The sequence below is a fragment of the Echiichthys vipera genome (genome assembly GCF_963691815.1).
Source record: "Echiichthys vipera genome assembly, chromosome: 1".
NCBI classification, from domain to species: Eukaryota; Metazoa; Chordata; class Actinopteri; order Perciformes; family Trachinidae; genus Echiichthys; species Echiichthys vipera.
In genome coordinates this window covers 9,157,990-9,180,144 of record NC_139826.1, presented here as the reverse complement: position 1 = coordinate 9,180,144, position 22,155 = coordinate 9,157,990, and the positions used below count along the sequence as shown (strand labels likewise).

Sequence of the window (22,155 nt, the reverse complement as noted above, 5' to 3'; positions counted from 1 at the left end):
GCAAAAGGCATGTAGCATGCACATAAAGGCCTCCCGAGCCAGGCGTGTTGAAAGCATCACTTGAATAACTATTTTATCCAGCCACCGACCCTAAATTGTAAAATAGTAATGAATAAGAACAACAACCCTGGATTTTTTTTAATGTCATTAATGAATCCACTCTACGATTATATTATTTTCTAAGTTTGGTCGTCTCTGGGTACTAAAATAAATGAACATCTGATATAGGCCCACTTGTTTCTTGAATTACCATTTAATAAAAGCTAAATAAAAAATAACAGCATCACTAAAATATTTTCCACCTGTAGAAATTGTTGGCTGACTCGCCGCCAGACTGAAATGTGTCTGGGCTGAGGGACTTTTTTAAAAACAGAGAGAGAGAGGGAAATACAAAGTTTCTTTGAGCAAAGTGGGCAGATTTCTACAGGAATTATAAATACGGGTGTTGTGGTTCTCTAATGCGCGTCTCACGTTGAGTGATGTATTGTGAAAGTCAATACCGGAAACGGCTCCGTTCGGTGACGCTGCCTTGACAGCGGGTCTCGCTCACACCTCGCTCGCGCTGACAGTCTCACCGAGAACAGTGGCTCTGTGTGACGGCTTTCATCAGAGCTTCAGCCCGGCGTCTTGTTCTTCGGACTCTCCATTTTTAGAATGATATTCAGCCCTCTCCAGTGTGTTGAAGACGCCAGAAAGTACTTGAGGAACAACAAGTGAAGATGAATTAAGTTTTTTTTTCTCCCCGGGCAACTTTAGTCGGTTTACGCGGTTGGTTGCCTGAACGTGAGCGACCATCCCAGGTCGTCACTGCGGTGTGTCAAATCGGTGGCTGTTTCACTTCTCACCGGCTCCAGTTTGTGTGGAGCAGCGGGGGGAAGTGTGAACTGGAGGCGTTGGGATCCAGAGAGTCTTGTAGCCTACCGCAGGAGACCAGAAACCTCGACTGCTTACAGGAAAACTCGAGGTAAGCCGAGAAAGAAATACATTAACGTTATATTTCTATACACACTACCTGACTTCAAACTACTACTACAATTTATTTGAGCTTGTGTGATGGGCCTATTCGTTTTCACCTATGTTCGCAACATTTTGAAAGAACATATTATGGTATAAGTGTTAAATTATGATGTTATTCAAATGGCTGTTTGTTTTTGCAGACTGTAAGGTTTTATTCATTGTGTATCCTGTAGGAGAAGAGGGGGGTATTGAGGTGAACCTGCTGCCCATTATATTCCATACTGTGATGACATTATATCGCGATAATGTGACACACAATTGACCCACATTTACTTAATTGATAAAAATAAGCACATTCTTACTCTGATGTGAAATATTTTGAGTCTATATTTTGCACTAACAAAATGACAAAGCACAGTATGTTTCATTGTTAATTATTAAATTTCATATACTGTAGACAATACAATACAATACCAAGAAAACACGCTATAGCCTATCGTGTTATATATTGTTATGGAGATATGAAATGACCTATATCAGGATATATCGGGATTCTAATTTGCATGTAGTCTACATTTTCTTCCAGTTCTACATTGATTAGATATAGAAAATCGATTGGTTGAGCCCTCTATTATTATGTTAATGGGAATATCCCTGTTGTTAATATATTATGTATTCATTAATTTTGACATGAACATGTTTTTGTATTTTTAAATGTATTTGGGGGCTGGGGTCATGAAGGCAGCCTTGCATTTTTTACAGTAACATGGTTGTACCCATCAGTGTGTATTATGTTCTTTTCCCTCATAATCAGCCTACCCCTATAAAGAGATGGTTTTGATATACTGTACGTGTTAAAAGACAGACATCAGAGTCGGAGAGCAGGTACTTGGAGGCTCTGAGGTTGCTCCTTTCACAGCAGCTACAGCTGTAGTATGCGGTTTCCTGACTGTGCTAGGTGCATAATCAAAAGACTTCACTCAGTGAAAAAAAAACCTGGGTATTGCACCCGTTTTAGAGAGGTGCCATAAAGCAGCACATCAGAGAAGCACTTGGTGTTCGAAACCGAGAGAAAACAAATGATAAATGTGGAGGGACTTTTCGGAAATGCTCCATACCTTGAAATGCAAATATTGCAGTGGATGTGTGAGTCATTGCAAAAACACCTTCTCGTTTGTACTGACTTCATTTTACATAATGAGGAAAAGAAAGCCCTCGATGGCAGACTGAACCCCCTGACCCATACCTAAGGCCACGCCGGGGGGTGATTTAGGCCCCTAATAACATGCTGGCTTCTGTCGGTGCATGTGTGTGTTGTTTTATTGATTTATTCGTAGCCTCAAAGGAAATATCTGCAGCATTCCACCTGCTCCTTCAATTTCCTACATACAGATAAAGGAGCACATATACACTCACACAGACGTGCACACTGCATCACTGGGGTACTATCACAAAGAATGCAACACAAGTGTAGCCTTGGGAACATTCCACATCAGCTAGATTGCGTCTAGTCTTCCACCTTAACTTGATACTATTCTTTACAGAGGACTGTGATGCTCAGTCCTACTTTGACAGCTCTGCTGGGTCAAATTTGATAGTTTGTTGCATCTAGTGAGACATTTTTTTTTATTATGAATACTTTCAATTAGATGTCACAAGTCTCACTTTCAGAAGCTTCCTGAGGAGCTTCTCAGTATATGACTGTAACCTACCTTTTTACCACGCAAGTCCTGAAGTTTTACTATGTGCTGTAAATCAACGTGTTAAACAGAAGCAATATCATGCCAGGTTTTTTTTTCTTGTATTGTGCCTCAGGAAAACAAATGTTATCTATTTATCTCGTAACCATGTTGGCATGTGCACAGCATTGCAGCACAGTGTGGTCTTCTCAGCTTTTGCAAAAAGACGAATGAAGAAAAGTTTTCTCAATGTGACTGGGTTGTGTTTTACTGTACCTAACACTATCTATTTGACTCTGTCCTTACTTTTGAAGGAAAACTCTGAAGAGCTGGAAAATATCAAAATACAATTTGAAAATATACCTTTCTCAAATTGGTATTTAACTTCCATTTCTTTCCTGTCATTTTGTGTGTGTGTGTGTGTGTGTGTGTGTGTGTGTGTGTGTGTGTGTGTGTGTGTGTGTGTGTGTGTGTGTGTGTGTGTGTGTGTGTGTGTGTGTGTGTGTGTGTGTGTGTGTGTGTGTGTGTGTGTGTGTGTGTGTGTGTGTGTGTGTGTGTGTGTGTGTGTGTGTGTGTGTGTGTGTGTGTGTGTTTTAACCATTGGCTTAAACAGTCTCCAAACCAGCCAGTGATCTTTGACCCTCATTCACACTCGCTGTCATTTCAGCTCTACGGCGCGACAACAAAGAGCAGCTTTTGTTCCTTGAATTACTCTTCCATACACATTCTTTTCTCCTTCACTGTGCTGCTTGCAAAGCAGTGGGGTAAATTCAAACCCAAACTCTTGCAGGGCAAAATCCAAACTACAGATTCAGTCTACCGTAAATGTTGGTGCAAGAAAATTCCATGATATTTTCTCTGAATCAGACATTGTTGTTAGCTGAACTAAACAACTTAAAAAACAACTTATTTTGGGAGAAAACTGAGACACAGAAAGTTCTAATTAAATGGACAATATTTCATTCAGGTGAGCCGTTAGCAACATAAAAGGACAGACATGAAAAGCAGTAGAACAGACAATGTGACATTCAGATGCTTAAACACGGCTTTTAGAAAAGCAGGAAGTGGTATTTTCAAGGTACTTAACCGTGCTAAAAACAGATCATATATTCAGTATAACAGGATTTGAAATTTAGATATGAGGCTCAGCTGTAGCTTGAAATCTCCGTTTTTAACAGAACTCAAAGTCAATTCTGACAATCATCTTTTTTGATCTAGGCAATGTTGGCAAACTGCAGCTCTATGAGGCTGGACTTATGACCTTTTCAGTTAAAAGCCAATATCAGCATGATAACATGCTCAGAGTGACAATGATATCATGCTAATGTTGAGCAGGGGTATTGTGTGTTAGTATGCCAGCATTTGCTAGCATGCTAACAAAAACACAAAATGCAGTTCTAAGTTGTACACACCATTGCCTGTAAGGATTCGTGGAAATACGTTTAGCAGTCGTTCAGATATTTCAGTTTGGACCAAAGTGGTAGATTGACTGACTGACATAACTAGTGTGGCTAAATGTCAAGATAAAAATTCTACACCTCTATGAATCTTTAAATGACTCAGTCGTTACACAGAGAAGTTGATTTGCTGCCCACTCTCTGTCTGTCACCCTCATTTGCTGTCTGTGTCACACATTGTTTTGGCTGCCGCTCCACTTTGCATGAGATCAAACAAGAGTGAGTCAGACTTGTATATGATGCAGAGATGGGAAGACACATAGGAAATTTTACTGGAAAATACACAGCGTTAGACTGGGGGGGTCAGGGCTTTGTGTATTTCTGTCTCTTCCCACATGCATGGGTTGTTGAAAGGTATGCATGCATTCACACATAAACACGCATCAGGGCTTTATCATATGTGTGAAGAGTGAAGCATGACAGTTTCAGGGCGAGTGTGGCTTTGGTGCTGAAAAAAATGAGAACTGCCAAATGCTCTGTGAGCAGTCTGCGTCTCGCACAGGCATACATTTATGCCACTCTTTGGCCAGTGCCTCTCTCACATACACATAAGAGTCGAGGAAGTGAAAGAAAAGGGGAAATTCTTGTGCTGAATTGATGCCTGGGCGCCGTGCAGGGACAATAGAAAGGGTGTGGGGGTAGAGAGAGTTAGTTTACATGCCATGTCAATTCAGCAAGTTGAAACGCTGTATGAGAGAAGGAGATTTTAGTTGTTTGAGCTATGAATATTATTCTTTTATCAAGCCCCATACAAAGGAAATGTCATGTTTAATGTTAAATGCTCTACATAGAGGTAACTTTTTTAAATAATTTTTTAGAGATGTTCACACCAATTTCACATATACGCATACACAGAAGGTTTTGTATTGTCCGTGGGGGACATTTTCTCCTTCGCTCAAACATTTTCAGAGAACTGAGCCTGCCACTGTGTTTTCTCACTTGTAGTTAGCTGCCTATGGACGGGGGGACACTGCCCACTTCCCCCAGTGCAACTAGATGTCTTCTTCATCAATACACTGTCTATAGTCAGAGAGCCGCATCTGGTCGAGGCTGACGTGAGTCACACATTAATGCAGTGGGTGAATTCACCACCAGTGTGATGCTGATGACTGGATTTTCAGTCATTGAGTTATGTGTCATCACTTCACCCCAAAACATGATTGTTTACTCTTGGTGTGACCTAAATTGAGGCAATGTGGACATTTTTTTAAGTATGTCTAGCTATCACCAAACATTGGCAGTTTCACATAGTTTCTTATTACTTTTTAAAAAAAACATCTCAACACCCATTTCACATCTATTGTCTTTGCCATGAAAGTGTAATTCTCTGGTCACATGTTGATAAACGGAGTCATCTCTACACACTCAAATTACTCAATCATATACAGTGGAGATCAAATTAGAGAACAAAGTATTCATTCTTGATTTATTCTGAAATACTGTTAATTGTATTGTTTTGAAAGAATATCTGCTGTGGCTATGCTAAATTAGAGAATACTTTCAGATACCTCTCAGCTATTGGGGTTAATCTGGCACCTGGTGAAAATTGACTTCATTGTTGGACACACCCTATTTATCTGCAGCTCTCCTGGTTACTTTGCATGATGGCGAGCTGATCTCAGGAGCCCGAAACCCTGAGACAGCAGGTTGTCCAGGTGAAGGCCAACTGGATGACCCTCTCAGCCACCAGAGAGAGTTGGTTGGTTGGTTGGACGTTCACAGTCTGTGATTATAAGAATACTGAAACTTTACAAGGACACAGATTAATTTAAGTACCTCAGCAAGGCCGATCCACGTAAAACAAGCAATTGTCGCCAAATCAACTGCAATTATCATACAAGACCATGCTCCCTGTCACACTGCAAAACAGGTTAATCAGTTCTTTGAAGCTAAGAATATTGAAACAATGAAATGGCCAGCCCAGAGTCCTGATCTAAACCCCATTGAGAATCTCTGGGAAATCCTCAGCAACAAATTAATGTCTAAGAAACCCACTAAAATTACTGAACTGTGGAAGAGATGGACCAAGATCGAACAGTGTGAGAAACTAGTGATGTCCCCAGGGCGCAGATGTGCAGAAGTCATTCAAAGCTGTGGCCTCTACACTTCCTGTTCATTTTTGAATCCTATAGCCCGAAGAAAACATTGTTCTCATCAAAACAAATCTTCTCTTCTGACACAATGGTTAGTGTTCTCTAATTCTGCTCACTGCCTTTTTTGTCCAACAAAAAAAAAGATTTTTGTTGAAGTGCTTTGGTTATTTAAAAAAACATGCTAGTACAGCGGTGGTATAGCTATAATATATAATAGGTAGGTCAAAGGTAGGGCTATGTGGGCTATGGTGCAACCACAGCTTTCTGCAAGTTTCTGCATGCCCTAGCATAGTAGACCACCACCACAATTGTTGGCTGCTTGACTGTGTACTTGTTTGGTTATTGAGAGGCGGTCAGGCCGTAACCAATCCTGGGCTCTCTATGATTATGCAAACATGGTTGCTTAAATGCAAACCATTGTTTTTTGTTGAGGTATGATATTGGTCTCAAGTTATATCCACTGTAGCTTGCTAATAGGGCTATATGATATGGGGAAATATCTAATTGGGATTATTTTGACTGATATAACAATTGCGATATGCTACACAATATTTGAGGTAATAATCATTTTTACAATACTCATTTTCATTTAAAAATATATTGAATTGATTGTGGCGTGGTTTTTGCAAGGATCTGTACCAAACAACACACTTTTCTTTTATGAGCATAATTCGCCCTGTAGGCATGTGTGCGGCACCACAATACTTGATTCAGAATGGTCTATATTTTGACTAATAGTTTGCCTTCAACAAATAGGGATTTGAATATTGCACATCAAATTGCAATGAATTGTGCAGCCCTGCTTGCTAAACCACTTCACTCGGGAAGAGTGTGTGTATGCGTTATACATAGGGATGTCCGATAATATCGGCCCACCGATATTATCGGCCGATATTGAGTTAAAAATGTAATATCGGGAATTATCGGTATCGGGTTTTTACAACAGATGTTAGTTCTGTAGGCTTCAGCATTTCCGAGTGTACCTGAATGCAACACGGGCCGTAGGCTTCAGCATTTCCGAGTGTACCTGAATGCAACACGGGCCGTTTACAGGCGCGTGCTTGATGACGTATAACAACAACAACACGCTCACTCGTAGGTTGCTAACCGTGGCTAACAAGCTTGCTCTCCCGGTGCATGAGATGTCCGTGGTTTGGAAGTATTTCCAAGTGTCACCTCCTAACAGTAAATGTGCGCTTTGCAATGACTGCAAGGCGTTAGTTATGAGAGGAGGAAACAAGGCGTCTTCCTTTAATACATCACATTTGATCACCCAGCTCAAGAAGAATCATGCGGAGTTATACGCTACATCTGTGCAGCAAAGTGATGAAAAGAAGCAACAGCCGACACCGAGAAACAAACTTATTCTATCGTTCGGGATGCCGGATTCACCAAACTTGTGTAGTTTCTCGAGCCACGTTATGTCTGTATAACGCCCAGTCACAAGTATTTCTCAGACCAGTGTTTACCCGAACTGTACAGCGTTGTTTACCGTCACGTCGAGAAGGTAATTTCTGGTGCTGTATCCATTAGATCCAATACAGGTTAGCATGTTGAGCTTGACTGCTGATTTATTGATTGTATTATTTGTCAAGTTACTCAGTCTGGGAAAAGAAAACTAAGTTTGTTTACTACTCTGGACTGAAGCTATGCATCTTCCTTGTTGTGATGTTGTCTGTAGTGTTGTTTGAGGCAAAATATTCTCTCTAAAAACACAAACAATTAAATGAATGGCACTTTTTTCAATAACTTATTTTGTACAGACTGTGTTTACATTTGAAAAGCCGTGTTGCATCTATGTATGCATCCAGTGGGGCATCACAATAAAATTAGGCATAATGTGTTAATTCCATAATAGGTGATATGTGATGAATTTTGGTGTAAAAAGGCTGCATATATCGGTATCAGGTGATATCGGTATCGGGTGATATCGGTATCGGGTGATATCGGTATCGGAAATTAAGGGTTGGACAATATCGGAATATCGGAATATCGGATATCGGCAGAAAAGCCAATATCGAGCATCCCTAGTTATACATATTAGTTCCATCATAAAACCACTGTAAAGTCACACATTCTGTTATTGTTGAGTTATCAAAAGGGAAGTGTCAAAACCACAAAGCAGCCAAGTGATGCCGTGTTAAATATACGAGGTTGCGGTTTCACACGATCTTTGTGCGCTTTAACTGAACTAAAAGCAGTCATGTTGATACTAGTTTATTTCCTCTTTCATTTGTTGAGTAATATATTACAGCATATAACATAGTATGTATATTAAATTAGACTAGAATTACTTATCAGTTAAGACTCTCCTTCCTCTGAATATATGTCATATTTCTGAACTCTTTGTTTCAGCTACACACTTTATTGTACTGTAATGAATAGGTTTTCATGTAAAATATCAAACTATAAATATGCACTATTTCAGTTGAAGTTGGTCAGTGCAGCAGATCAATACACATCAAAGTTAAACAAAATTTATATAATGTGAAAGCTTAGTATGCACTTGTTTGCTGCATACTTCCAAGTATTATTTCTATCTCATTGTGGCTTAAACAGGCTCAACAGTGAAACAGCATCAGCCTTTTCCAAAAAGTCAGAGCTAAAAGATGTTAATGTAAGCCTGCTGTCAAAGCTGCATGATCAAAATGTGTGACATAAATTCATCACAAAGAAGACGAGGCGTCATGGTCATGACCACAGAGCAACATATTTTAAACATATTTTGGAGACTAAAATATAAATGCATCAAATATTTTTTGTGCAAACCTTTCGACCTTTCGACATTTAATAACAGTCTTTCCAGTCACTATTTATGGCAGAATGAGGTACTGGTGATTGAGCCTATGGCCCTTAAAGTTGCAATATTACGAACTTAAAGCCATAAAAGTGTATTTAAGAAAGGCATATTTGTTCATATACTGTACGTTTGATTGATAAATGTTTGATTAGGCAACCGTGGGTAATGCCAGGTTGTGAGTCTGACTGGTAAATGCTAACACTAGCTGGGACAAAGGGTAGGTCTGTTTTATACATTTTGAATATTTCTGCACTTTCTGCTCCAAAAAACAGTGACTTCACTTCTGTCCACCCTTCAAACCATTTGATTTTAAGCACAAAAGAAAAAAAAGGAGGTCAAGGCAGTTTTTTCAGTAAAAAGCTCAGAATACAACCATTATGCAGTTATACTGAAGCTGATCTTGAGTTCCACAGGGAGCCTTTTGCTTTGCCTTGTTGAAAGATTGCTAGTCGCAGTGCAATTAGCATGCTACATGAATCCAGCCGGGTGATCGATGTTAGCACTGCTAACTTTCAAGCAGCACATTACACTTGTGCTTGGATCAGTTTGATTACAGTAGTCAATTCCAGTGACTGACACTGTTGAGATAGTGCTCTGCAGTGCTTAGACATTTATCAGCCCGTCTCTGAGTGGTTGCCCGAGGTTCAGGTCCGTCTCCAGTATCAGGTGTGTGTGTTTCAGGGATCATAGTTATAAATAGCACCCCCCCCCCCCCCGGCTCTGCAGCTTGATATTCTTCTCTGTTTCTTTTTATCTGTCTTTCTCTTTCCATTGTCGCCTTTCTGCTCTATCTGTGGTTGTCTGTGTCTTGTGACGGTGAGGACAACAGCAACTGCTCTATTTCCCCTTTAAAATCAACACTCACTGTCACGCTTGCACACTGTACAGCAGAGGTGTCAAAAGTATTCAAATGCTTTACTCCAGTAGAGGTATAGATACTAGGGTTTAAAAAGACTTCTGTAGAAGTATCAACTCAAGGTTTTTACTCAAGTAAAATGTAAAAGTACTTGTTTCAAAACTACTTAAAGTATAAATGTAAAAGTATTTATGGTATTTCAAAATCTTGCCCCGGGGCAAATTTAAAACCGGGTTTTGGTACCCATCCCTATTAACGACACTATTTTTTTAAATGTAAGTAGAAGAAAGTACAGGTAATTGCGTGAAAATGTAACGAGTAGAAGTAAAAAGTCATCTGAAAAACAATTACTCCAATAAAGTATAGACACCCAAAATGTCTACTTAAGTAAGGTAGCGAAGTATTTGTACTTGTTTTTACTTGACAGCTTCAAAGTAACTATTGCAGCAGTTTTTATTTGTTGTGTCTGTCTGGAATGAGTTGGTACATTTTTTAGAAATTGAAAATGACAGAAAAGTGTGTGCCTGTGTGTGTGGTTAATTGACTCATCCAGTCTGGTAACACACACGATTCTCAGTAAGTGTAGTGTGATGTAAATTGGTGTGCTTTTTCAGGGAAATGTATATTGTATTATCTTTTACTCGAAAGACTGTAATGTCTGCAGTGTATTATTATTATTATGGAAACAGTCAAGCTATGTGACATTTTTTCTTGCAACAACAAAAATCCACTTGCTGCTCCAGGGTGATGGAAAGACTGCATTTGGTGTGTGTGTGCGTGTGTGTGTGTGTGTGTGTGTGTGTGTGTGTGTGTGCCAGTTTAAGGGAAAGGCTGTTTCCATTGATAAGAGCACAGAAAGCGCCCTGTGTGTATTTTGAACATGAACTCATTTGTATTCATTGATAAGAGAGTATAGATAAGAAAGCAGGCGTCTGGATAAGAATAGAATTAAAAATCGTGTTATGTCAGACCTGTGCTGCCTCCAGAAACACACGTTTTGTTTTACATAGGATGTAAGTTTGCACATAGAAAGAATGTAAGAGATATGCTTGCGTTTCATTGCTTTCTAATTTCATCCTTCGCTTCACGAGTTTCGTTGCGGGGTTTTTCTAATCTGCTGACGGACTGCTCTCCCTGCCTATGCAGAAATGAACCATAGATGTGTTCCTCTTTTACAGCTGCATTTCTCTGTCTTGTGTCCCAACAGCAGCTTTTACCAATGGAGCCCCGATTGACCGATAATCTGAGGGTTGTGTTCATCTTGATCTTCCTCCTCTCTACAGGTAAGTTAACCACACTGGAAAACAACACCTTTATATTTAGCCTCATACAACTGTGTTATCCACTGTGCCTGTTCCTGTACAGTATGTGGTCTGTGTTGTCTTGAAGAAGATACAATGAAATACAACATATGCTAGAAACTTCAAACAGACACCACATGTCTCCTCTGTGGAGAAGATGAGCGGATTTTTCAGTATTTGCTGCATACATGTGGCATGTTTGTGAACAAAACACTGCAACTGCTATAACCTCTCTGAATGTACATGTAAGTAACACTGTTATGGCACACATGATAAACACATTGTTTGATGATAAATGTGTGTTATCATTGATAACATACATTTATCATCAAACATTGCAGTTAATGACCTAAAGTGCATCCTAACACAATATGACAATATTCTGTCGACATGAGGAAAAGGCCACCAGTGCAGTTTTACTTGTACTGAGAACTGTGTGAGAGTCAGTATCTTGAAGCAAGGCAGTGTACTGTACATGGGCTCCAGTTAGGGTCAATGAGATCTTGAAGTTGTGAAATGATGTCCAGAAATCATTGAGAGGGCTATGTGTTGTTGTTAAACACCCCTTTTAAACCTCTCAATGCAGAAAGCCGACTGTGAGACTCCCCACCACCATCAGTGCTTCACATGCTCACATTATCTTGAACACACGTTGAATAAGTGAAATTATATGCATTTTACTGAATTTCTTACCTGAGGCATTTTGGTAACTCACTGCATGCCATCGGGGGAAGACAGGGCTACTGAACTAAATAACATTTCACAATTCTAAAATCTTTTGACCTTTATTTAAGCCCATATAATATTGAAAGGTTTGTAAAAATAATTTAGAAAAATAACACTAAATCAGAACTGGAAGAGATCACTTTTTGTGTGTGTAAACATCAAGGGTTTCAATATTGCATTCACAACTCTATCTATTTTGCGTACATTGTAAAGAGACACCAAACGTCAAGCCGCCTTTTGTTAATGTGTGCGTACTTTTGTCTCCTTCAGGTTCAGGTGAAAATGACCTGGACTTAAAGTTTTGTGGCGTCTGGCGCCATGGCAAGGGCTCCTTGAGCCTGAACGTCAACCTCTCCACAGGCTGTAACGGCATCTCAATCTCAGCTAATCAGAGCTCTCTGTCCATCGATGGGGAGATCACCGCTCAGTGTAGGCGGTCAAAAGTGATTCCCCTCGAGCAGCTGGGACTGGCTTCAGAGGAGGACACTCAATTCTGTCTGTACTGGGAGCCATTGCTGGACCAGTTAAAGCTTCAGGTAAATCAGGAAAAGGGGGGATTTGTTGACTCATATCCTTGCAGTGAAACATCTAAACATTAATTTAACCCAGATTTTTAACCAGTCATTTTTAGAGAAGTGCATTTTTTTTGCCTTTTCAAAGCCAATCGGAGAGGATGGCAAAGACTCATCAGTTGTTCTTTTTGTTGTACAGGTCAGAGGGAAGAACCTTACTCTTTGCTGGCCTGCCAGCATGAAGGGCTTATGCTGCACCGATTTGTCTCATGGTGCCAACACACCTCAAGCACGCTTTGGCATCATGAATGGAACGGTCAAAACCGATTTCATCACACAGAAAATACTGACGGCCTACACGTTCAGTGGACAGTCCATCGACTGCAGTAAGGAGGAATAAATGTTATCTCTAAATTGACAAAAATAATTTCTGTATTATTATTATTATTATCCCTTTGTTCAGTCACATGTTTGTAAGGATCAATGGATTACCTTTAAAACCTAAAGACTTAAAACTTCATAAAAAACTCCAAAAATGACACAAGTAGACTTCGGTCTGACAGTTTTACATGTGAAATTTAAAACTGTGTTTTTGTTTTTTTTGCAGGAGCATTATGTGATCAAGAGAGCCAGGGATCCACCCAAGTCAACATGTAATTTCCTCTTTCTTTTTTCTCAAATGCGCCATCACATTTACTGTCAAAGTAGCACTACAGTGGTTTTGATAACATCCTTTTTCATGTGACTTTGTCTTAATTGCCAAGTCCACTGTTGTGAAGCTTTATGTAATCAAGGGAGCTTTAACTACAGACAGGAAGCTAAACATTATACTATGTTGGGATAGAGGGTGAAAGAAATAACCTTGCCTCTTTGAAAAGACCATCTGAAACCACTATTCTTAACTCAATATCATGGTGGTGTGTGTTGATGTGTGTCTCCAGGGCTATTGAGCATCCCTGCGCTCGCAGCTCTGAGGTGGAGATGAAGGAGGATTTCAGAGGCTACAACGTCACATCGCCTGTAAGACTTACAGAAAAGACAAGTATTCTCAGTTGTTTTGGAATAGTAGATGCTCAAATTTTTCTGTTTCAAAGAACAGTGAGGACTTCTCGTCCATGGTGGTGTGAAAGTTGAACCTGAATTGTCTCAGGTTATGTGTTATTCCACACTGTAGGCTACACAGGCCACATCAGCAAGATTGTAACCACACTGGTTCCGTCTTCGCTACGTTTTAGCTGCATATTCACAAATGAAGCGCATTTTCTCAGAGACACAAACGGAAACTGAAATACATCAATTGTTTATGCTCTTATGCATGTTTTGCTGGAATCATCGAATAAAAAGTTAGTTTTATCATTGATCAATCATTCATAATAATGAGTTCTTATTCAGTAAGTTGACAACGTAATGCTAATCATGTAGCTAGTTAAATTAAGTCTAACAGAGGTAGCAATAGCTGCTACAAAGAGGAAATGAGAAGTTATGAGATTCTCCTTTAGCGGCAGCAATGGATAGAAAGAAAGCATCACTGGTTAGATGGACAATTAAGGATTTAGCCTCTCTGTTCACATTCAGAGTAACTCGTTAATTCAGAAATTAACTTGCATAACTCATTAATTTATTCACTCAAAGTCTGTTTCCCTCCTGGCAGTGGACAGAAGGCATTGGAAACCATTGCATTGACTTGTCTCTCCACAATATAACTGAGTAGGCCGCTTCACTCCTGTGACTGTGTACGTCCATTTTTAATCATGGGCTTACTTTATAGCAGGTTTGTAACCCAGTGAATGAGTAACTGTGTTAACATTTTCATTCAAGTCGAGGGCGGTGGTGATTTAGTGGAGAAAATAGGTGAGAGGTTGACCACATCAAAGTGAATGGTGGCAGCATTTTACTGACAAGTACAGGAGGGCTTTTGAAAGCTCCTCTAAACTTTCTTAAAATAGGGCCATTTGTGTAAGTACCCAGCAATCCACATGCTGCTATACTTATTACAGCTCTGTACAGCATGGGTTGTGATGTACAATCACTCACAAGCAGCTGGGGGTTCAAGTCGTGCCATTGATTTGTGTAAATGTTATGGCGATGTGAAAAAGTGAGAACATTTTATCTTATTGACATTGTTCCTACATCCTGTACGTAATGGTGTAATGAATTATTGATACTCTGGGATTAGCTGCTTTATGGATAGCAGTTTGTATAGACATGAAAGTGAATTGACCCAAACCGTGGTATGCTGTCTCTAACTGTGCAGTGGACGTTTCTCTGTGTATATTATTTTTTTCCAGGCCACTAAAGGTGTATCTGTAGAGTCCACTACCGCCGTCCATCTCCCTGCAGCTCTAAAACAAGCAGCAAAAGGGACTAGCAAAGTAGTCCTCACTTTCTTCAAAAACAACTCCCTCTTCCAGGTAAGTCTGTTCACCCTCAGTCAACAGGCAGCTGAGAAGAGATGTCCGCATGACTCCACACACCTGCCTGTCTGCCATTTTCTTAAATCAAGCCAAGAGTTTGAAATAATACACCAATTCTATTGACATGACATCAACACTGAAATACTTGAGTTCTTCTGTGTAAACATTGTGTGTGTGTGTGTGTGTGTGTGTGTGTGTGTGTGTGTGTGTGTGTGTGTGTGTGTGTGTGTGTGTGTGTGTGTGTGTGTGTGTGTGTGTGTGTGTGTGTGTGTGTGTGTGTGTGTGTGTGTGTGTGTGTGTGTGTGTGTGTGTGTGTGTGTGTGTGTGTGTGTGTGTGTGTGTGTGTGTGTGTGTGTGTGTGTGTGTGTGTGTGTGTTCCAGGAGGGTCCCAGGGAGTTCAGGATTCTTGATGATGTGGTGGAAATCACTGTGGAGAACGAGGTTATCATTGATCTCTCTGAGCCAATTAGAATTGGCTTCCACCACGATGCCATACCTGTAAGTCTGTGTGTTTTTGTGCCCTTTTGCCTGTACCGGTGTGATCAGTGTCCACATCATATTGTCTAAATCTATCTTTTCAAAATGTTTAAAAATTATTTTAAAAACACAGCAGTGGAGTCCGGTGAACACTGGAAAAAATCACCAATCCAAAATTCAATTCAATAAACTCAAGTATTTGATGGATACAGTGAATTGAGTACATTTAATTATTAAGTTGAACCGTATTTGGGAGTGTGTTGTCTTGCTCACTTGCTCTTGCTCACTGTTTATTGGTGGCCAAAGATACATGCTGCTTTTACGAACAGTAGAGTTTGCTGTATTTCTCACAAACCTCTCAAATGTGGGTTTGCTGCATGTGCAACCAAGACGCTCCTTTTCTGTTCCGTGACGTCTGCTTCAAGCTATCTACCTTTTTGAACACACAGAACACACAGAAACCACTTGAAGGTTTCTTTTCTTACCTTACATCTTGCAAAAAAACAGATGGTGCTATTTGTACACTAAGGAGAGTCTGTTGCTTCCTCTCTGCAATGCACACATGCACATAAACCCACCGTTTAGTGTCGTACCTCATCTGTATCATTATTACACTGTGACTTAAACTGTCTGTGGTGATGTATGACACACAGCAAACAGATTTTGCATGTACGAAAGAATTATTTTTTGGAATGTAGTTGTATGAGGTACTTATCCATGGTCATTGGGTTACCTACAGTAGATGGCGGTCAGCTCACTCCCAGTTTGCAGGCAGGAGCACAGGCACAGAAGCAAAGCAATGTACTGCTGTGGATGGGGGAAGCAGCTAAACATATTTTAGTCACCTATAAGAAAAAAACAACAACTATCAATTGGTATCTTGGTGTCAAACAGCTCTGCTTAAGTTTTTGCACAGTAACACAAACTAACTAACCATTCACGGCAGCAGTAGTAGTGGTTTCATATAAGTATCTTAAAACGTTATTAATATGAATAGAAATTTGCAGCATCCTAATGGAAATTGATAACATCTCTCTCTTTCTCTTTCTTTCAGAAAATGCATTCAAGGACATGTGTTTCATGGGACACCAGGAAAGGTCGGAGCCCTTTAGAACCAACCTTATAAATAATATCCATTCAATTATTTACTGTAGCTCCTATACATGACTTTTAGGATTTTTATTTCTGTATTTCCTTTGTGCAGATCCTTTGCAGGTCAATTGGTTGGTGGATGGATGCAAGACTCAACAGATAGGTTCAAGACACACAGAGTGCCTCTGTAACCATCTGACTTACTTCACTATTCTAGTGGTGAGACATGCAGACGAGACACTGCTATTTTGATTTACACAAGAAGCAAAACAATCCTATGTACCTAGAATTATTAACATTTAGGACTTAGAAAAATCAACATGTATGAATGATTATACACACATACAGACATATACACTCATATTTTGGTGTATGAAGGCCTTTCTGCTCTGCTCATTGCTTGTCTCCTGACAGCAAATGGAACCTCGCCCAGTGCGCCACCTGCTGGCCCTAACCGCCATTACATCTCTGGGCTGTGCTGTGTCTTTCATCAGCTGTGTTGCTCTCATCATTTTTCTCTGCAGAAAGGGGTAATACTACTTAGAAAGGGCTCATGCAGTTTATAAAAAGATAACTAACTATTAACCATTGAATAACCTACTTATTTCCATTCCACTCTCTCCAGCAGCCGATCTAAGGAGCAGTCCATACCCATCCACTTGGGCTTATCTGTGTCTCTCGCCCTCCTCAATCTGCTTTTCTTCTTCACTGGGGTCCTTGCCAATGTGGGAGGGGAGAGCGTGTGCGTCTGGGTGGGGGCCGGCCTCCATTACACCCTACTCAGCTCCTTCACCTGGATGGGCATAGAAGTTTTCCACACCTTCTGGTTGGTCTACATGGTTTTCAGCCCCTCTCCGAAGCCCTATGTATGGAACCTGGTCGGCTTCAGTGAGTTTGTGAAGTAATATTCCTAAAACTGTACTTCATGGCACATCGAGGTAAACATCATATTAATGTATGTTGCATTTTCCAGTTCTCCCAGCTGTTCCTATAATCATCCTGGCTGCAGTAGGTGACATTTATGGACTGAGAGAGTTAGTGCCAAGCGATGACATCTCCAATCCTTATCTGATGTAAGCAAGATTATTTGGCCATATTTGCCATGGAGAAACATATGCAGTAGAACCTGGATAGTGTATTAGTAAAAGCAAACACAGTAAATCACAAAGTCACACAGCTCATGTTTTAACAGTATGGCGGAATGTCTGTTTTAGAAAACAACAAAATTGATTTGAACAATTATTCTGCTATTTTATTCATCCCCTGTAGGAATATTTGCTTTTCCCTCTCTGAGTGCATTTGATTTTTCCAGGTGCTGGATGAAAGCGACCCACAAGGCCTTGTTGGCCCACTATTTCACCAATATGACAGTCATGGCCATCCTGGTGTCCTCCGGCGTTGTGATGCTCTTCCTGGTCTACAGGCAGATCCGCACCAGGGATGAATGGAGGCAGAACCGTGTGGCTTTTCTCAGCATCTGGGGCCTCAGCTGCCTCTTTGGGACAACGTGGGGTCTGACCTTCCTGGACTTTGGACCCCTCTCTGACTTTGTTCTCTTCCTCTCCTGCATCCTTAACTCTTTTCAAGGTCTGTGTTTGCAGTGTACGGTGCCAGCTAAAAACATTAGATTCATATTTTGTTGATCCACTCAGCTTTGCATAGCATGCCTAGCTTGGCTATCAGCTTCAGTCATCTTGTGTGGACTGATTATTATTTTTTCTTCATTTATAAGAGCCAATACCACAGAAGTATCACAACCTAAGAGAAACATATATTTTCCCTCATTCTACAGTATCACCAGACTTTAAACGGCATTGCTGTCAGCCATGCAAATATACTGATCCAAAAGAGGGGAAAAAAACACAACAAGCTACATATTATATAATTACATAACAGGCTTCACAGAAGGTTTAACTATATATAGTCAAGGGCATTTGTTGGCTCAGAGATTGGTGACTGTACTGGAGCCAGTGGTCCATTGTATCAGTGTGGGACTGAGACAATGGCCATGGTTAATCAAGGCCTTCTGTTACTGGTGCCTATCAGGAGAAAAGCTGTTTCCTCTCTCATGCAGGACGCTTATTGTTGATTCAGGTCCGAAACCCAAACTTATTAACCCCATTTTTGCTGCACATTGGTAGTTCAGTAACAGAATATTTGCAGTTTAATGACGCTACAATTGTTCTGTTAAAATGTTATACAAGGTGGATGTTATGAGCCAACTTTATGTACAAAAGCTTGAAATTAAAAGTTGTGACCACTCTCTGGCATTAAGCCTGGAAGAAGGGGAGACAACTAGTGTTGTTCTTTCCAAAGGTAACAAAATCTACCTGCCGTCACCTCTGAAGGTCACACATTATAATTTGTTTGTTTAAGCCATATAAAATCCAAAGTGTAAATATTACAAGTTGTGGTCATGTGTGGGACTGTTTCTTGGACGAGTGGTAGCTTTAGCTGAAAGGGACTGATATGGATGGATTTAGTGGTATGGATCTTCTCATCTAGAGGAAACCGTATAAGTGTATTTCCAGAAATGTTGAATTATATCTTTAAACTATATCTTCACAGACACAGAGATCAAACATTACATTCTTTCTTTCATAAAAAATAGATTAGAAAAGCAGATTTGAATAAGGGCAGCTTGAGTCCCACAGAAACGCTGATTGTTTATTGCAGGGAAACTGCTTTAGCATACCTCTAATCAAAAGTAAATCTGATCAAAGCAGTAGCAAAAACCTCTTCTGCACTGATATACATATACACTTGTGAGTAGCTAGCAGATAGCAGATGTGTACTGTATTGAGTCTATATGGCTGAGGCAGTTTACTCTTAATGATAATTCATTTTGTTTCATGTTAAGTCTTGTAAACTTAGTTCAATGACACGACTAAATTCTTAAGTGAGAAGCTACAACCGACTTGGCTATTAATTGACTCACTCAGGACTGAAACCAAGGATTACTGGAAGACAATCGTGTTCCTTATCAATAGAGCACAACTCTAAAGCAGTTCTTGAAAATGTTGGGATACACGTACCAACATCCTGTGACAGCTAAGGAAGCCAGTAGAGCAGATTCTTCATTTAGATTTGAGAAAATACATTCAACCTTAAATTAGTCTTGGAAACAGGTGGAGTTTTTTCCCACTGTAAGATTGTTTGTCTTGTTTTAAGTTAGACTCACTCAAGTAAATGTGTATTTGAGACCTGCCAAAACCTACCTTGAATTTGTCTCTACCTTTCACTTATTGCACAGGATTTTGGCACAGGGATCCTGAAAAACTGAACCTTGGTTCTGTTCTGTTCTCCCAGGTTTCCTCCTGATGCTGCGGTTCTATATGCTGGACTGGATGCGGAAACAGGCTGGCGGCTCAGCTCTAGGCAGCACCAGCACCGGGTCTACCAGGCAACACATGTTACAGGCCCAGGAGAAGAGTTAGATGGAAAGCTGCAGCTGCTTTTTATGTAAAAACACAGTCTTCTTATCAAAGTAAATGCAAAATGGAGAAGGAGGTTCTACCACTGACTGTAAAATCTGAGCAGAGCGACATCCCACAACTGAAGAGCGACTCCAAAAAGCAGTGCGCGAGTTCTCCATACGTCTTGCTCATCTCGTTCTTCTGGTATTCTCTGGTTTAAACATCACAGACCAGATGTGTTGGTAAACACAAGCACACTGTAAAATTCACAGATGTCCCCTTACAGGAGCACCAGCTTATCAACTTAAATCTACTTTATCAGTCATTGTTGTGGCTGTAAATTGGGTCTCATTTCACTTCATTTCATGAGGTGAAGAGTTACCAGTTTCTGGATCAGTTTTTTAATCAATGATTTAAGTTTAATTAGAGCTACAGATTGAACATGGATGAAGATTAGCTTCATATAATCAACTGGGTGTATTTGAATAATTGATTTTCAGTTAAAAAAAAAAAAAAGTACTTTCATCTTCTGTGGGACACTGGAAAAGAACTAATAACATTACTCAGGAACTCATAATACAGGCCTGGAGCCTATATTTGTCAAATACCTAGACTGTGTCTAGTTATAGAAGGGAAAGAATTTAAAAGAGATCATGAATTGTAAACCGAATATAAAGTTAAGCTTTATTTCCAGACAGGAACACATGGGCATGTTAAATGATTGCCAGTTACTGTGCTGTAATTTACATTATGATTTCTGCAAAGCAAAAATATATTATTTTTTAATGAAGCTCTCTTTGAACCTTAGATAAGCTTTCTGTTTGTTTCTACTGTGCGCCATTTGCTTTATAGCTAATTTTTTTTAGGTCTTTTTAGCACTTTAGATTTTCCACCTTTTAAAAACATGTATTTATAGAACCACAGTGAGTTGTCTTTTGTATTGTTGTAATGTGCATAATAGAAGACATTTCATACAGGATATGTGGATTGTAAAATAAAAGCTGAATGTTTTATAATAGATTATAATAATATTTAATTAAAGAGCCCTTTTTGAAAAATCTACGTTACGTTCACAAAGGCGTTAAAATAGAACAGATTAAAATCCGTTTTTAAAAGAAAACATTGAAAAAACAATTTGGTTCATAAAGAATTTTATTTTAATAATGTCCTTCCTTTCATGCACAAGTTTGGGAAGAAGTCAAATATGTTGTTGTTTGCACCTCTCACTCATCTGATCATTAGGAGGCTGCACATCCGTGGCCTATATTCCTCTTTATTTCATGGTAAATCAGTGACTCTTAGCCTTCCTTTTATTTTAAAATACTTATTTGGATACGGTAAAAAACAACTCGAACAGTATTTTTTATCAAGAATTCACCAACAGAGACCCAAAACAGCCCAAGACCCAAGACAGCCAATCAGGGTTTAATGAAACATGACATCATCCATAGCAACAGGGTCAACCCCGCCCCTTCTCTTAGCTTAACACTTCCCCTGGTTCCTTGGTAAAAGTTTGTCTCAGCAGCTTTGTGAAGCGGTTTTTTAGAGTCCTGCTCTAATAAGTTCAAATGTTTTGTGAACGCGGGCCCTGGACTTCATCTTCAAAATACGTTTTATTTGTGTATATATAATTTGACTGAATATGACTTTTGTATCTTGTCCAGCAAAACCCACAAGTGAATTTTAGATACTGTGATATTTGCACTTTTTTGTTTTCTAAAGTAACATTGTATGTCCCCCAAATGATTGTATACAGTTCAGTTTTTGTTGATGTATATATAGTATTAATAAAAAAAAGAACATTTTGTGAAAAGGACCTAATGTCTGTGTGTTTGTCTAAAAGTCAATGTGCAGCAGTAAGCGCATTGGAGGCTTGCTGTTTCCCTGCTCATCCGTCCCTCCTTATCTGCGCCTGTGTGTTTCCTCCCTGGAGGTTTTAGTGTTCTTCTCTTCACGTACATAACAAAACGCGCTGCCTGTTTGTCATGGACGTGCTCAGTGTCTCTGCTCATGTGTTCAAAACTTTTCTTTCCCCCAGGATCATGATACTCAGTGTTCGAAGCTCACTAAACTCACCAGAAAAACAACTGCCTTTTTTACCCTCTTACATGATGTTTATCTAAACTGTCACCCAATACAGACATGCCAGGTCAAAGTGTGATAAAGATGGCCTCAAACCAGACTCAGAGGTGCACCGTTAAACATAAGTACATTGTGTTGTACAGTACTAATAGGTGCTCACTGGTGTAGTGTTTCTTTGTCTGCAGGTGGCACTATTTTCTGTGTGGCAGCTGCCGTGGCTGTCACTGGGCACTTTCCCGAACATTTTGCTTATCAGTTCTATTGGTTTGTTGGCCATATGTCACCTAACCTGG

The 22,155-nt window shown here is 39.8% G+C and overlaps 1 protein-coding gene across 4 annotated transcripts; it reads left to right on the top strand.

The window, feature by feature from the left end:
* The first annotated feature begins 724 nt into the window (after positions 1-724).
* On the top strand, positions 725-21,316 carry LOC310966785 (adhesion G-protein coupled receptor G5-like). Of its 4 annotated transcripts, none has more exons than XM_083940684.1 (15): positions 725-964; positions 11,053-11,125; positions 12,140-12,405; positions 12,581-12,767; positions 12,989-13,034; positions 13,323-13,401; positions 14,670-14,792; positions 15,177-15,293; positions 16,327-16,369; positions 16,477-16,583; positions 16,779-16,894; positions 16,990-17,252; positions 17,338-17,437; positions 17,677-17,951; positions 19,674-21,316. In XM_083940684.1, the coding sequence occupies exons 2-15, from the start codon at positions 11,062-11,064 to the stop codon at positions 19,799-19,801; spliced, it is 1,914 nt and encodes a 637-aa protein (XP_083796810.1). In that variant the 5' UTR covers positions 725-964; positions 11,053-11,061; the 3' UTR covers positions 19,802-21,316. The 4 variants fall into 4 exon arrangements, with proteins under 4 accessions (XP_083796810.1, XP_083796812.1, XP_083796809.1 ...); XM_083940686.1 differs by having other exon boundaries at positions 11,050-11,125; positions 16,993-17,252; XM_083940683.1 differs by having other exon boundaries at positions 11,050-11,125.
* The last annotated feature ends 839 nt before the right edge of the window (positions 21,317-22,155 follow it).